Source organism: Bombus affinis, unplaced genomic scaffold (genome assembly GCF_024516045.1).
Source record: "Bombus affinis isolate iyBomAffi1 unplaced genomic scaffold, iyBomAffi1.2 ctg00000172.1, whole genome shotgun sequence".
Taxonomy (NCBI): domain Eukaryota; kingdom Metazoa; phylum Arthropoda; class Insecta; order Hymenoptera; family Apidae; genus Bombus; species Bombus affinis.
In genome coordinates, this window is record NW_026108885.1 from 5,948 (window position 1) to 23,400 (window position 17,453).

The 17,453-nt window shown below is 37.7% G+C and overlaps 1 protein-coding gene and 1 long non-coding RNA gene across 4 annotated transcripts; both read right to left on the minus strand.

Moving 5' to 3' along the window:
- Positions 1-2,634: 2,634 nt before the first annotated feature.
- Positions 2,635-5,003, minus strand: LOC126927628 (uncharacterized). Its single transcript, XR_007715708.1, has 3 exons — positions 4,951-5,003; positions 3,304-4,886; positions 2,635-2,915 (listed from the first exon to the last, which is right to left on the minus strand). It is a non-coding gene; the product is annotated as an uncharacterized LOC126927628 (long non-coding RNA).
- A 1,393-nt stretch (positions 5,004-6,396) lies between these two features.
- On the minus strand, positions 6,397-11,271 carry LOC126927622 (uncharacterized). 3 transcript variants are annotated; one of them, XM_050743675.1, is made up of 4 exons: positions 10,228-11,271; positions 7,178-8,759; positions 6,702-6,762; positions 6,397-6,427 (listed from the first exon to the last, which is right to left on the minus strand). In XM_050743675.1, the coding sequence occupies exons 1-2, from the start codon at positions 10,435-10,437 to the stop codon at positions 8,055-8,057; spliced, it is 915 nt and encodes a 304-aa protein (XP_050599632.1). In that variant the 5' UTR covers positions 10,438-11,271; the 3' UTR covers positions 6,397-6,427; positions 6,702-6,762; positions 7,178-8,054. The 3 variants fall into 3 exon arrangements, with proteins under 3 accessions (XP_050599632.1, XP_050599631.1, XP_050599630.1); XM_050743674.1 differs by having other exon boundaries at positions 6,546-6,762; XM_050743673.1 differs by having other exon boundaries at positions 6,397-6,762.
- Positions 11,272-17,453: the final 6,182 nt, after the last annotated feature.

The window sequence follows — 17,453 nt, forward strand, 5'->3', positions numbered from 1 at the left end:
AATAACGAGGACAATTTTTTCTGTGTAGTAAGCAAGAGGATGAAGAGAAAAGAGATTTTTATTTTTCGTTCCAAGATGGATCATTGTACCGAATAGAATCACCATGCACTTTACATCTGTATTTACCTTCTGAATAATTAAGGCCAAAGCGCCCGTACCCCGCGGTTGCCCACGACGACCCACCCATCGGGAGGTATTAGTCCGGTCTAGATCATCGAGACAGTTTTGGATGATCTAAACTCGATTGTGTTGAAACAGTTTTTACCATGATATCGTTGTTCGAATGTTATAAATTAGTGGTTTAAATATTATAAATTAATGCTTTCATTGCTATTAAGTAATAGCTTAAAAGTTGTTCATTAATGGTTTGATTGTTACAAATTAATGAAATAATTGTTATTAAGTAATGGCTTAAATACTACAAATGAATGCTACAATTGTTTTTAAGTAATGGTTAAAATGTCGTTAATTAATAGTTTGATTGCAATAAATTAATTGTTTAATTGTTATTAATTAATAGGGCAGATGTTGTAAATTAATGATTTAAATGTTACAATAAATTTTTAAATGTTGTTACTTAAAGGTCCAATTATTGTAAATTAAAATCTTAAAAGTTACAAATTAATAGCTTATATGTTATAAATTAATAGTTTGACTGTTAGAAATTAATGGTTTAAATGTATAAAGTAATAGTTCAAATGTCGCAAATTAATGGCTTAGATGTTATAGATTAATACCCAAAATGTTATAAATTAATATGCTTAAATGTAATAAATTAATAGTTTAAACGTTAAAAATTAATAGTTTAACTGTTAGTAATTAATGGTTTCAATGTATAAAGTAATAGTATAAATGTTGTAAATTTATTGCTTAGACGTTATAAATTAATAGCTTAAATTTTTATAAATTATCAGTTTAAATATCAGAAATGAATGGTCAAGAAGTATAAATTAATGGCTTAAATGTAAGAAATTAATGTTTTAAATGTATAAATTAATAGCTTAAATGTTATAAATTAGTGGCTTAGACGTTGTAAAATAATAGCTTAAATGTTATAAATAAATAGCTTAAATGTTATAAATTAATAGTGTAAAATTCGAGCTATCGCGGGGAGACGCGGTCGTTAGAATACGCGTCAACGAGAGTCGTAAATTCCCGTTACGATCAGAATAATCGACACCACGAATAGTTCGATCCCCGTATTTCGGTTAGGATAATCGGGGTGGTTGATGCGGTATAACACTGAGAGTCACAGAATTACAATAATGTATATTTCCAACAATTAGTCTACACGATTGAAAAGATATCAACAATTAACAACTTTATCGCACGCAGATAATATAGATGTATACAATATAGAGCAAGGCTCTTACAATTGAGCTTAGTCTCTTGGTGGACGTAGCACGATATGATACTTAATAGAATAAGCGAATGTTTGGCAATGTCGCGGATCGACTTGAATTGGCGTTAGAATTTTGACTCAATGTGTAACGTTCGACGCGTCACAAGGAACTGATCGACTTTAGATGATTTCTTTGTCTCATCTTTAAGACGACCCCCACTATACTTAGGTCACGCCACTGTTCGCGCCTATGATCACGTATGTCTGTTCTTGCGTGGAAAACGTAACGGACCAAATTCGACGTTTCGAGAACTCGCTGCTTGGCAACAGCTATGCGCTTGTCACGTAAAATAAAAAGCAGGAGGCTCGAACGAAAAGAAAAAAATTAAGATAACAAAAAAAGGAGAATTTATTTCTGAATTTACACTGACTGCGATTTCGTTCTGAGCTCCAGCCGTGACTTTCCAAGACTGAAGCTCTTACAATTTGACTTTCGGTAACATCTGTTTCTTCTTTGTTTGTCATCCCTCAATATCCCCACTACCCTGTAGGCGTACGTGACCGCTGTCACGCTTCTAGGACATTCGGTGGAAGGACCGTTAGGATACAGATGATTCATTAGGCACTTCGGCGATATACATTGTCGCCAAGGCCGCCACATCTCTATCTCCATCATCGGTCCATCGGATTTGAAGTATGCCGGTCGTGACACGCTCGTCGATACATTGTATATGATCCGGCGGTCAGATAAGACGATCTGACTGAGACATTGTAGGGCCGCGAGTGACGGTTAGAAAATACAGCCTGTGTTAAGCCTCGTGGCGTAACAAATAGTTTGATTGTTAGAAATTAATAGTTTAAATGTATAAAGTAATAGTTTTACTGTTAGAAATTAATGGTTTAAATGTATAAATTAATAGCTTAAATGTTATAAATTATTAGCTTAATTGTTATAAATTAATAGTTTGACTGTTAGAAATTAGTGGTTTAAATGTATAAAGTAATACCTTAAATGTTATAAATTATTAGCTTAGATGTTGTAAATTCATGGCATAAATGTTAAAAATTAATTCCTTAAATGTTATAAATTAATAGCTTAAGTGTTATAAATTAATGGCTTAAATGTCATAAATTAATAATTTGACTGTTAGAAATTAATGGTTTAAATGTATAAAGTAGTGGTAGAAGGACGTCTGTCCTTGTCGCACAACATAGCTTTCCTTGTCTAACAGGAGTTGAGATATCTTCTCGTACATTCTATGCTCCTTGTTACTTTCCCGCAGTTCCGGCCGTCTGCCATAGATCGCAGCATCGATCATATACGTGTTTTTTTAATTCATCGAATTTTCGATAATTCGGTTAGTAACGATTATCCACGACGATACCTCGTCACCCGAGGCGAATTTTCGCATGATTTTCTCTACACGTAGTTAATTTACGGTCTTTTGTACACGAAGAACTTGGCACATTTTCTAAGGAAGTTCCTACAATTCCTTGGAGAGTGAATTAATCGCGCAAAAGATTAACTATAACAACCAATCGTGAAGTTGGTCAGTGGTCAACCTATAGTCACCTATTTCAGAGGGAGAAGAATTTATATAATATTTGGATTCATGACAACTGCAGATATTTTACAACATTGTTAACTTTCTCAATTCGACAGAATATTTTATATCGATTAATAAACTTTCTCAACTTCGTACAACAATTACGTTAATCCTTAAATATACATGTAATTCTGATATTTTCACACAGATAATTCTGTTCTAATTCTGTTTCTAATATAAGATTACGTTAGTGTGTTGTTGTAGGTCAATTATTCGTTTAGTTACTTACTTCGTTTTATTTAATAACGTTTGTAATTTGTAACTGTAATATGCCTCTATATTTAGAATAGCATATTTAGGGTAGAATTCCCTCTATATTTGAATCTGTAGTGCGATAAATGCTCGTGTCCTTACCCATCTACGTGCCATGCCTACCCGGACTAGGCACTGTACTCTTCTTCTCTTCCTTCCCACATCTACCAAACGAACGATAAAAATTGCTTGCGGCAGCAAAATCGGGTAGCTTTCACTACCTCGAGCCCGTTTGGACACACCACCACGGGGAAGAAAACCCAGGGTGAAGAATCGAGCCGAGTTACGAGTCCGACACCTTACCGCGGAGCTAACCGGGCTTTTTACGTGTTGCTTGCTTATACCTATATTTATGTTTAATCCATTTTTTCCACAATCACCGCTCTTTTGTCTTTTACCTTTTCATCAGAGAAATATTTTAGATACACTCTATTATTCTCTGCCCTTCTTTCTACTCACCACCCATTTACCACTTATTAAATTTATCAAGTCCTATACATTTCTCTCTTCCTTCTATGCCAACTTTCCTTTCTCAAATAACATTACACCTTTCAACAAATTTTCTTTCTCTCTATTCCCTTCCACCAAACCTTCTTCCGACGTTCTTCTTTCCTGTCAGACTTTGTAACGCACTATAATTCTCATCCAAGCCTACAACAAGGATGTAATTACCAGCATATTTCCTATAATTCTATATAATTACTACATTTAATAATACCGTTCCATTTTATTTCTAATACCTTTCGTTCCTTTAAATGGAAGTCATATAACGTTAATCACTTTCCATATATTATCCGTATAATTACAAGATTCCAATCGTGTTATTCCTTATTAATATATTTCCAGATATAATTATTATCTTTCGTAATGGTATTTTATTCCATTACTCATACGTTTCACAATTACGCCTTTCTTAACGCAACCATATTCTTAATCTTTAAAAGCTATTCTATCTGTCATTTATCTTTTTAAAGCCTACTTTCACAATTTATGGTCAATGGTCGAATAAACAACGCGCACGTATCTCCTAAATGGATCTTTATTTATTCTTTAGTCTCCTAGAATCCAAACAAATCCATTCTTTTACCACCCAGAAAATTATATTGCCTTACGTATTACCTATTATCATTTTATACTCTCTTTTCCTTCTTTTCTTACTTCTTTCAACTTTCACGCATCTAACGTCTACAATCTTTTTACATATTTTACAATTTTCTAACAAAACTAACCCATGTTTTGACAAATTCCCATGCTTAATTAACATCGCTATTACCTTTCCTGCTCCACCCTTCCACGCACCCAAGTTAGCAACGCGTTTATTTTATTTACGCATCTTTATTACACACCTCGTCTTTTCACCCCATATTTTTACGCTCTTATCATTACTTGTTTTACGCAAAACGTTTGACATTTCCAAATTATTTTATTTACACTTGTTATTTACACATTTACAAGATACTTCTCCCAGCCCTTCCCTCGTTTCACACTTCTTCTCTCACGCTCGCACACAACCAACCAGATAATACATTTTCTCATTATCAACGATTAAACGTTCTTTTCCTTCTTCCTCTTGTTAATCCTCTTGCTGCTCGTTGTTATTCGTCACAGTCCATTTCTCCAGATGCATCGTCCATTCATGCTCGCAATTCGATTTATACAAAGAAAAACAAACCGATAACCTACAACTAGATATGAGATAATTAGAATTACCGTTCGCGCTGTATTTACCACAATGTGCTATCAACGTACCTTTGCGTTAAATTTCCAATTACACAAAATATCTTACACAGCTCCGACCAACAAAAAACTCTGCAACAGTGGAACATGCGCTCGTTAGACGGCCGAGTCACCGTCATAAACTACGCACAGTTCGGATCGATCACTTTGTCCAATAAACTATTCTAGTACTTTCGAATAAATTTAATACACTATATATATGTCGGAGATGAAAAAACGCCGGAACCCCTCCCTGGATTCGCGGGAATACCGTAACGTTGTAACTTAGATTAAACAAATGCCGCTCCGACTATTCGAGATTTATGATCATGAGCTTGGGCTCGAGGCGACAATCAGTCGCCGAACGTAGCCGCGGTCAAAGGGATGAACGTTTTATCTAACAAAGGCACAGAGTAACTCTATACCTCTCCTTAAAAGAAATAGTCGTAGCGACACGTGGCAGTAAATACTTCAATAGTTTCTATCCCGCGGCCCGCCACACGCAGATTTTGTTCTCCGGGTAAGATGATCGCCGGGTGTCGGCATGCCTTTGTAGTGTATGTTTAGCTAACGTGAGGACCCGCTATAGATCTTAAGATTTAGTCAAGCGAAGTCCTTCAAATAGACTTTGTTGCAACTACGGGAAGATAGGAGAAACCTATCTTCCACGAACGATGCCCCCCGTCAACAACCCCCCCCCTTAAGGGCGGCCAGCATCTCTCTCAAAACGCCGGTATGGAGATCGACCAATTAGCAACAGCGCTAATTTCCCTCACTTTTGGAACGAAAGCCTTCTTTGACGAATCCGAGGATCTCATATCCTTAGACCCACCCAATATAGTTTTCCTCGACGACATCGTCGAGACGGAAAGTCATTCTTTCGTGTGGACTCATTGACGAGTGATCAGTGAATACCTCACGTCTAGTTAACAAAGAGTTAGACTTGAACGGTGCGATAACATACGTTTATCATCCCGTGACCGCTGATTCGTTCGAACCTAAGGTCATCATCACTAGTGCTACGAGTGCTTAATCTTGTTAATAAGCCTGTGCTAATAAACTCTCCATTGTATCACGACAATGGCTAATTCTAATGAAAATCCATTAAACGCCCATCTCCTTAATCCTGACTCTAATTCGACATATATATTTCCAAATTAGTCTCAATTTTTACCGGTGTAATCATGATAGACACGTCTCGTTACATTGAAGTGAAGTGAAGAAAAACACTAACACACATAATATATATTCGCAAAAATCTTCTATCTAATATTTTCGTCAACTACTGTATACACATTTATTAGATATTTGTGTGAGATTAAAATCGACAGATATGATAAAAGAATATTGTAGAGGTATAGCAATAAGAAAGTACAAGGAAAGTATAGCTCGTTAATTTGAATTACACCAGATTGTCAGTCATCTATCCAGCTTTCCGACTCGACCCGGAAGCCCCCGTATCGTTTCCCTTTTGTGCCGTTAACATCTTCTCAATTGCGCTACCAAATACCTACGGACAAAATTGTTCTTATAAATTTATGAATATTATGTGTTTACGTATTTGAATGAAAATTTTTATGAAACGAGATTTCGCGTTAAAATACGTAATAGTAAATACGATAACTTACATGTTCTTTTTACCAAGATGAAAATGTATATGTAAATTTACTTGATGTATATGTAAATAGAAATATTTATATGTAATATTTATATGCTTGTATTTAAAATATTTTCATGCTTAAAGAATAAAGGTCATAATGTTATAAATATTTAAATCCTTGCACCTCTCCTTCTTCGCGTAAGAAAGAGAAACTAAAAGTTTCACTCCAGAGAATGAGCTTCGTTCTAAAACAAATCAAATAACATATATTTAAGTATTTAACTGTTATTTAATATTCCTAATATTCCTAATAATATTTAATATTCCTATATTATTAATATAGATGAGAAGTCGATAAGATAGTTTACAATCATTAAGTACAGTATCGCAGATCCACCATCAGAGATCAGTAATATTAAAATAAAATTCATGTTGGATTAAAAGTGTGGTTAAGTTGGGGCTAACCGCAAATTTGCAAATTTTGACCTAAGTCAAAAAGTGGCCATTTTTGCACCTCCTCGCGAACGAAAAATTCTTGTGCGACGTTCAAGAGAATTTATCAAAAAAAAGAAAGAATTATTAGCATTTATACGAAATGTGACATGGAAGTTGAAGAAGATGAGTGTAGAGATGAAAAAATTAAGCAGAGGTCAAACTTACGCGCTACACTTGATCTTCATTTTCTTTAAATTTTGATCCAGCTGATAAATCAGTAATTAAACCAAGGGAACTAAGTTTGAAATCAAGCGAATCTGAAATACTATCAGACTGTTGCTACGTGAGAACAATAGCCATCTTGTACTTCGTATTTGCTCGATTCCAAACTCTAATCGATATACCAGCAGAATTTACCAGCAAAATAATTATTCAGTGATTCTGTCGGTAAAACAATTGAAGTTTAAAATCGAACGAATCCGAATTACTGCGAGATCGTTGGTGGCTATTGTTCTCGTAGCAACAAACTGATGGTACTTCAGATTCGTTTGATTTCAAACTACAATTGATTTATCAATAGAGTTGTCGAAGAATTATTTTGTCGATATCGGTGTAGAACAATAGCCAACAACGATCTCGCTGTACTTCATATTTCCTCTATTACAAACGTCGATTCATTTACCAGCAGAGCATCTGAAGAATTATTTTACATGGATCATGTAGAAAAAAAACGAACACGAAAATGGAACTGTAATAACATTTTTTATTCCTTGTTGAGAGCCGTTCTTAAACATTTTGCAGGAATTTTCCCTTCGCAAGAAGATCGAAAAATAACCACTTTTGACGCTCTGTTTTCATCCCATATGAATTTTATCTTTAATATTACCGATTGATAATAATGTCACTGCGATATTGTCCGCAATGATAGCAAATTATCTTCTCCATGTTTCACCTATATCGATAATACAGAATATCAAACAACAATTATTTAATTTCACGTTGTTGTTGACTTTATTAATTTTTACGATAAAGTGCATTCTCTGGAAGAGATTTTACGATTTACGATTTTCTTTTTCATTCCTCCTTTCACCTACGATGGCTCTTAAACAAGAAACGATATCGTAACGAGAAATACAATTACCTGAGCGTCCACTTTGGTTCCACTAGTGTTGTCCCATACGACTTTGTGTTCGATCTCGCTATTAGGGGACTTTTTACCCAACGTTTTCTTCACCGCCTTCACTACCTTCGATTTATCGAACCTAAGACTTAAACTGGCCGTTACTAAATCTTCCGGCTTCTTCGACATCGGTTGGTGTCTCTTCGTGAACCAATTCGACGGTGCCATAAAGGTCGAAATAGCGGCTTTCGAGGATCCGTTAAGCTTACTTTTAGCTCCGTGCAATATCGACACGTCGAAGCTGTTGGAACGGAAGCTCTTCGATCGACTTCCTTTCTGTTCGGTCGTTTTTTCGGGCCAGTTTGATTTGCTATCGTCCCGCGAACTCGGCGCTTCCTCGCCGCATCGGTTGATTTCCGTCGTGGAAGACGCTAACGAACTTAGGATCGACATCAGATCCGTATTAGAGCAGACAATGCCCGCAGCACCGGAAACGGATGCACTCGCGGCTCTTGGCAGTTCCGAGACGCGCTTTCGGAGAGAAGACGTCGGCGAAACCGACGGAGTAGGCATTTCAGATAATCGTTGTTTCGGCTGTTGAGTGTAACGTTGAGTGGAACTGTTACCCTCCAGCGGCTGTATTTCGTACACTTGCTCCGTCGACGTCCTGTACATCCTTAAGCACACCTGGCAAACGGATTGCTTTTATTCGAAAGACAGTTTCTTTTTTATCATAATTCGTGCGTTATGATACATGTTTCGATGATTGAGCCGTTAAGCGTGACAAAGCGATGGAATTGTTTTGCACAGAAATTCTGGTTCTAAAATTATGTTAGGGATTCTAGGGTTATTCTAGGGGATTCTAGGGGATTCTAAAGTTAAGCGAGCTTTATCGAAGCACACGTTCGAGTCTTTGGGCGATTGCTAGGAATACGCGTAATGTTCTTTTCTGTGAGCTGAAAAGTTGAACGACTATAAAAGGCGTTTGTAGAGGATTTCAAAGCGGAAGAAGAAGCAATACAAATGTTTAGAATCAGAAATTATCTGTTTATATAGAGATCTGTTTGATGCAAGATCTAAAATCAATCAAATCGGATTGTATGGATTGTGTATTTGTCTGTGTTAATCCTTTGACGTCGATACCAACGATGTATATAGCGAATGGCGGTTATCAGCCAAGATTATGAGCACGTAGGGAAGAACAGAACTGAACGCTTGCTGTTCCAATAATGACGATCCATAAAAGTCTGAACTTTAATAAAAAAACGCATGATAACGAATAAAGCGCGTATTCTTTCGTATGTCTTCAATGAATATGTATAAGTTTGCTCGTAACAGAGTTGAAAAATGCCTGTAGCGTTCCAAGTTTGAACAACGTTTGTGTCGCGCGAAAGTTGAACAATATCTGAACCGCTTGAACGTTAACAAGTATCTTTTTCTGTGTTCGAGATGTGAATGCCGCGAGTGTCATGACCAGCTTTTCACGTGCTCTTGGCGCGCCTTCTGCTGGCAAAGATGGGACGCTACTTGAACTAACACGAGATGTTAGTTTTCCGAGAAGATCACGATATCTCTGCGGGTGAGGAAGTTCGGCAACTTGTACCGCTGTAATATAATTCCAAATTACCCTGCGGAGATACCGAATTTACGACACGTCCCTGGCGATTGAGCGCGGGATGAAGCAAATTTCTATGTTATTGCTTAATAATTTATGATTCCAATTGAAAAATAAGCTTCTTCGCGACCATGCTATAAGCTTCACCGACGAAGACGTGCTTCCTTAGCGAGGCTCCTGACGAACAAGGAATGAAAACCATAGCGACTCGATTCGTCCGTAATTGTAACTGTTAATTTTCGCCTAATTAATAATTGTTCTAACTCCATCTAAAAAAGAAGAAAAAAAAGTAATTGATGAATCCACGCATGCGTACATTGTTATAAAAAAACGATATGATGTGTAAATAATTATAAGTTACAAAGAATAAAATAATAAATAATACGATGAAGATTGTATACCTGGAGAGCAACGAATATTTGGTTCTTTCAAATCTTAACTTCGCACGATCGTATAGAAGTTCGTCAACTTTAAACTCGGTTTTTCTTAGTCTGCAAACTAGCGGAGATAGAGCGACTAAAATAAACGAAAGATCCTTACCTTCCTCGCTTTTAGGTCTGCGATGTCGTCCATAATGTCCAACTGACGATTACGGCCAAACGAAGTCGGTGACACTCTTTCAATCGTAACGACCGAATGTCTTCGGCCATCTAGCTGAGGAGCCGATGTTTGAGAGAGGGTGGACAGGAAAGTAGCTTCCCTCGGCGATGGTCCTGATCCTTCTCCGCCACGATCGCTCATTCGTCTCATCTGTCGACACAAACATCAAGATAGTTTCGATAAGCGAGAACTGTCGTAGTGACGATCGAGCCTGGCGAAAGTCAAATTGACCAACTTCATCTTTGGACAATCTCATAATTTCGCAATTTTATCGTCCAAGTACACGATTGATTCTCACAAAACCTCTAGTTCCTTAGAGCTTAACGCCACGCTCATCTTTTCACTTTTATCGCATATTGTCTCACCACTTGCGATACTTGTAATTACTTTTCTCTACTTTTCAATTTTGGAGTTGGTCAATGTGATTTCCGAATGGCTCGATTGACTATGCGAGTCTTGGATAAAGATGACAATTAAACTATTCAGATTAGTCATGTTGCTTCGTCAAACGATTTGAATTCAAGCAATTCGAAACCATTTTGTCAATGTGAACCTATTATTTTACCAATGTGAATCTGTAATTTTGCATGAAATATCCTTCCAAATTTTTATGATGATTCAGACTGGTCAAGTTACCTGAATCAAGCAACTATTTTCAAGTAAGTTGGAACTACTTTGTTAACGCGTACAGTTGCTTGAATCAAGCAACTATTTTCAAGTAACTCGAAACTATTTTGTCAGTGTGAAACTATATAGACACTAGTTAATTCCCATACACATGTATAATGTATACTGTATAAACAGAGCTATTTTTTCAGATCAGAAGGTACGATCAATCTTTTTCTTTAAATATATTATGCAAACGTTGGACAACGTTATGTTTTGTTAAGCTAACAGGATACACTAAAAATACATTATCAAGAAAGGGGATGTGGCCCGTAAGCAAGTATGTTCTTCTAGATATGACCATCAGACAGATATATAGATATATATATATGTCGGAGATGAAAGAACACCGGAACCTTCCCTTTGGAACTTTGGGAAGACCCCTAGTATTGTAATTCAGATTTCATCATAGCCGCACTAAGAAACTGTTGTAATTCGATCCGACTGTACTTATTCGAAATTTATGATAGTGAGCTCGGGCTCGAGGCGACAACCGGTCGCCGAACGTAGTCGCGGTCAAGGGATGAACGTTTTATCTAACAGAGGCATGAAGTAACTCTATAGCTTTCCTTAAAAGAAATACTTGGGACGGGGCACGACGGTAAACATTTCAACGATTTCTGTCCCGTGGCTCGCCACACGCAGACTTTGTCCTTCGGGTAAGACGATTGCCAGATGCCAACGCATCTTCATATTCAACGTATATGTTTAGCTGGGCGAGGACCCGCTACGAATATTAAATTTCAATTACACAAAGTCTCTCAAATAGACAAATGGCCTGTGCCCCGACTACGGGAAGATAAGAGAAATCTATCCTTCCACGAACGACGCTTCTCGCTAGCAACTTTCCCCAAGGACAGCTAATATCTTTCTCTAACCACCAATATGGAAATTGACCAATTAACAGCAAAGTCAATTTCCCTCACCCTTCGAGCGAAGACTTTTCTCCGCGAATCCGATGATCTCGTGCTCTTAGGCACACCCATCATAGTTTTCTTCGACAGCGTCACCGCGACGGAGAGTCACTCTCTAGTGCGATCTCATCAGTAATCGACCTGTCTTTCGTATACGAAATAATTGCCCCCGTGCTCTAACATATAGTGTAACTTAGACGCTAACGAAGGGTAAAGTTCGTCATCCCGTTGACCGCGGATTCGTTATTGAGCCTAGGATCATTGTCAATAGCTTCTCGAGTATCTAATTATCGCGATTACTTGTCCAATTCCATCATAGTCATATTTGCACTAGTAAATATCTCCTCTATCGCATAACGATCACGTCTAGCGTCAATAGGGATTCGTTTCACGCCCTTAACCCTAACTCTAACCTTAACGCCAACCCGACATATATATATATGTCGGACGTACGTCAGGATTGGGGGTGGGGGTGTTCGGTGAATCTTCGTTGGAATTAGCCATAGGTGCGGTGTAACAATGGTTGAGTTTATTGACACAAATTAGGGAGATTTACAGCGTCGATAGATAATCGCAAGGTTTCGATATTCGCGGCACTATGACAATGGTCTCGGCTCCGGCAACGTTTCCGCGGTCAACGGATACTGGACTTTACCCTTCGTTAGCGTCTAAGTTACACTATATGTTAGAGCACGGGGGCAATTATTTCGTATACGAAAGACAGGTCGATTACTGATGAGATCGCACTAGAGAGTGACTCTCCGTCGCGGTGACGCTGTCGAAGAAAACTATGATGGGTGTGCCTAAGAGCACGAGATCATCGGATTCGCGGAGAAAAGTCTTCGCTCGAAGGGTGAGGGAAATTGACTTTGCTGTTAATTGGTCAATTTCCATATTGGTGGTTAGAGAAAGATATTAGCTGTCCTTGGGGAAAGTTGCTAGCGAGAAGCGTCGTTCGTGGAAGGATAGATTTCTCTTATCTTCCCGTAGTCGGGGCACAGGCCATTTGTCTATTTGAGAGACTTTGTGTAATTGAAATTTAATATTCGTAGCGGGTCCTCGCCCAGCTAAACATATACTGTGAAGATGCGTTGGCATCTGGCAATCGTCTTACCCGAAGGACAAAGTCTGCGTGTGGCGAGCCACGGGACAGAAATCGTTGAAATGTTTACCGTCGTGCCCCGTCCCAAGTATTTCTTTTAAGGAAAGCTATAGAGTTACTTCATGCCTCTGTTAGATAAAACGTTCATCCCTTGACCGCGACTACGTTCGGCTACCGGTTGTCACCTCGAACCCGAGCTCACTATCATAAATTTCGAATAAGTACAGTCGGATCGAATTACAACAGTTTCTTAGTACGGCTATGATGAAATCTGGATTACAGCGCTAAGGGGGTCCTCCCACCGCTCCAAAGGGGAGGCTCCGGTGTTCTTTCATCTCCGACATATATATATATTTTTTGATGATATATAATAGAATAATATATACTTTTTTCTGTAATCTTATTATGGCTTGCGAAAGTGTTCGAATAATCTTGATCGTTCCGAAGTGACGCGTATCACACGAACAATAGAAAACTCGGGAAATACCGAAAGGTCGGATGATACCGGCGTTCGTACGGTAAAATCGTAAAATTGATTTCGATAACTTAACATCGTACGTGCGTTTCAGTTTAGTTGACTATTTGATCGATTAAAAGTTCAATTAATCTATTTACTTTGTTCGCGCGGTGCCGGCGTTAAAATTTCGAAAAAAACGCGCAGTTAGGAGAAAGCTGGAAACACATCGTATAATACGAGACTCGGATAGCCGAAACTTCACTGAGCTAGCGGAAATTTTGCATAGGATCGCGTATTATGCCAAACATTTTGAAATCTCGTTAACGCTGTAACGAGACACGACTATCGTGATTATGTTCGTTACATCAGTTGCGACTCTTCAATTTTTGTACTTTCGAGTCTGTCCCTATTTTAACGATAATAAAACATATTTATAACGTTGGGAGAAGAGGTTTAATCAAGAAAATTGAAACGAAAATGTGCGATCTTTTTTCATTTTCTTCAAAACGAAGGTATTTTCTAACGTTGTAAGAACGTAATTGGGTCGACCCACACATAACTCGAGCTGAAATGATCGAAAGGGCGTAGCAGGCTTTTTTTTTATTTATTACAAGCGTACAGTTTTGTCAGGTTCAGCCAAATATTAGGTTGCCCCAAAAGTGTCTTTCCTCTACGAATATGTCTTTTACGACAATGCATCTTTATACAAACACGACAGCTAATCTGTCAAATGTCGTGGTCTTTACCTTAATAGAACAAAATGGAACGTACGTAGTTCGATAAAATAAAGGAAACAAGAAACGTCGTGCGTCTATTATTTTCTTATAAAACGAAAGACTCTTTTGTTGTACAACCTGATATTTGAACTGTCGATAATTTTCGAGAAAGGTCCTGTAACTTCCATATACATTTTCCGATCCATTTCAAATTTTTCCAATACAATACTCGCGTCTCGTTACAGCGCCAGCGAAATTTCCAAATATCTCGCATGACACGCATCGCACATTCGTGAAAACATTCCGTGATAAACGTTGGAACGCTTTCTCAAGCCATTGGGTATATCGCACCGAATAATTTCTAAATTTCACTGGCGCTGTAACGAGACAAAACTATGCTGATTATTATTATTATACGTGCAAAATGTGGAACAGATTTGAAAATGTATCACACAAGTATCGGAAAAAAGATCATCGAATTATTGGAAAAACCAATTTTGTTCGCTACGTCGATAAGCCACGGTAAATAGCGAGATCGTTTTTGAGACTAATAGTGCGTTTAAAACTACTGTTCATACCGTGTGCTAATTTTTCACTAATACTAAATAAACTACGTTCGCAAGTAAATGTCCAGAATAACGTAATTTCCATCTGCATCGTCGGTTTCGTTTCAAATTTTACTGTTATAATTCTCGCAGCGATTCCTGTCTCGTTACAGCGTTAACAAACTTTCGGAAAGTATCGCGTAATGCGCATTTGGAAAAATTTTCCGTTGCGAACGTTGGAATAGCAGCGCGAGCCACCGCGCAAACAGCGGGAAACAATTTTTCCTTGGGAAACTTGGAAGCTCGTGTCATCGTTTAGAACACGTACCTGCGTTGTGTTTTATCGATGTTCGGTACTTTGAAGTCTAAGTATAAACCTTGCTTGCACGGTGCAACTAATCCGTGACAAATCGAGCAAAGTAGAGGCTGCATTTCATCGAATCAAGGAACGTTTGACGTGTACACCGTGACATACAGAAACTTGTACATCTCTGAAAGCCAACGCTTTGATGTTTAACGATGAATGCTCAATTCTCAGAAACGATGCTGTCGTTGAAATTAAGCTAGTCGTTTCTGCCGGTGTACGCGGAATTTCCTTTCTATGGGCTCTCGCGTACAAACGTGTTTATGTTCATTTACACCGTCTTTCTAAACGAGAGGTCTAATCAGTTTGTAGAGTCGATTTATTGGTTTCTGTGCGTACAGCTGCGTTACCGTTCGTCGAACGAATCATGCAAACCAGACAATTGCCCGATTTTAAGACGCGACGCGATAAACGCGAACAACTGGTTCAGTGGGACGACGATAATATCGATCAGAACGTTCTACGTAAAATTAGTTAGAAACGATCCGCCTGTTACGATCGAACTTGGGCTATTGGCATCGATTGTGGTAGTTACACTTGGCTAGCAAGTGTAATTAGAAGAATACGAATTCTTGGCAAATTAACGAATAGTTTCTTTCGAAATTTACTCTTAACCGAAGCATTTATCTTTTATACGATATCATACACAGCAACTGGAGAACCCGGAGAAGCGTTACCACTGCGAGAATTACGCTCAGCTAATAAACGCAAACGAACGAGAGACAAATATTCTGATAAGTTCGGCAAGCAAATGTTATCTCGTTTCTAGAAATAATTGTTAATAAGGAATATGCTAACAAGGAATTTGCTAATAACCGTAAGGTTGTATTAAGCGTACGGTTTATGCTAAATATAAATTGCACGAATGCGACGACAGTTCGTAACAAATTGAGTTCGATAACGACAATGTTAATTGTTTATCGTTTGTGCAACGCTATGAGGCGATTCTTCTCGAAAAATTGCAAGTGCCGAAACGACGGTAATTAACGTCATATTATTATAAAATAAATTCTAGGTAGTTTTAACGCGAAAGATTTATACTGTTTGAATAAATTCTCGTTCGTAAGTATTTGCGCGAATGCTGGTCTCGTGCGAAACGTGATAATTAAAATTGTGGATTTTTAGCATACGCAATACACGCAAGAAGATATAAAATTGCACAAATATTTGAGATATAATTGTAGATGAAACTTTCAGCCTGAGATCCAATCGAACCGGTAGCCTTTCTAAAACCGATCTCTACTTTCAAATCAACTTTAAATTTCAGCCTGTTTTTATGAGAAAATTCTCAAACTAATATGATGCTCCTCGGAGAGCTCTTCTCTGCCTTCTCTTTCGCTCTCCACTCGTCTCCCCCTAGAGAACAGCGTAATAGGACTACGTGTGCTCGTAGTCGGAGACAAAATTGGCGTTCAGGTGATATTCTACGGGAGTTTATTTTTCTAGATGACTCGTAACCCTGGCAAGTGTCAGTCTTTAATCTCTTAACGTACAATTTTGCTCCGCCTAACAGGTCAAAGACGCGCAATTTCTTCCTCGATCTACGTTCGCGATCTAAAGACGCTCGATTATACGCACACAGAGACGCACGAAGATACTCGAAGACTTTTAGAAACTTTTCACTTTTCCTATATTACACGAAATATTTAGAAACTTCATTAACAGCACGAGCCACGATTATACGTGATTGTGAAATTTCTAAAATTTCTAATTTCTCTGCAAAACCGTATCCAGAAGTTACATAAAATATTCGTCGCGCAAAGACGATGAAAATATTTGAGCAGTCAATTATTCGCTGTGTTAAGCCACGATATTTAGCGAAACGATCTTTATCACCAGTTGTAATGTTTAAGACTACTTCTATTCATGCTGTATACTAATTTTTCGCTAAATGTATATTTGCCATAAATGTTACAATTACAAGACATCATAACTGTTACAAGAGAAGTTTGTAAAGTTGCGATATGAAGGTTGATGTTTTTAATTAAAAAATTTTTTGATCGCGAATAACCGTTAAAACGGATTAAAGTTTTTTTGATTGCCGGTAATCGTTATCGACGAGAGAAATTTCAGTTTGGTTACCAATAACCAACATAAATGACCGGATTTTTAAAATATTTTTTTTTTTTTTTTTTTTTTTTTTTTTTTTTTTTTTTTTTTTTTTTTTTGTTACGAGTAACTGTTATCCGTGGTGAGAAAATTTCATTTTGGTTAGCGATGACCATTATCGATGGCAAAAATTTGCTCTACATTGTCAATTATCACTGGCTATATTATCAATCGTTATTAACGTCACTGATAATTATTGGGTTGGAAACTAGGTGATTGCGAATTTTGTCAATATCATCTAATGACAAAACCCGCAATCACCTAGTTAACAAGCCAATAGTACGTGTGTTCGC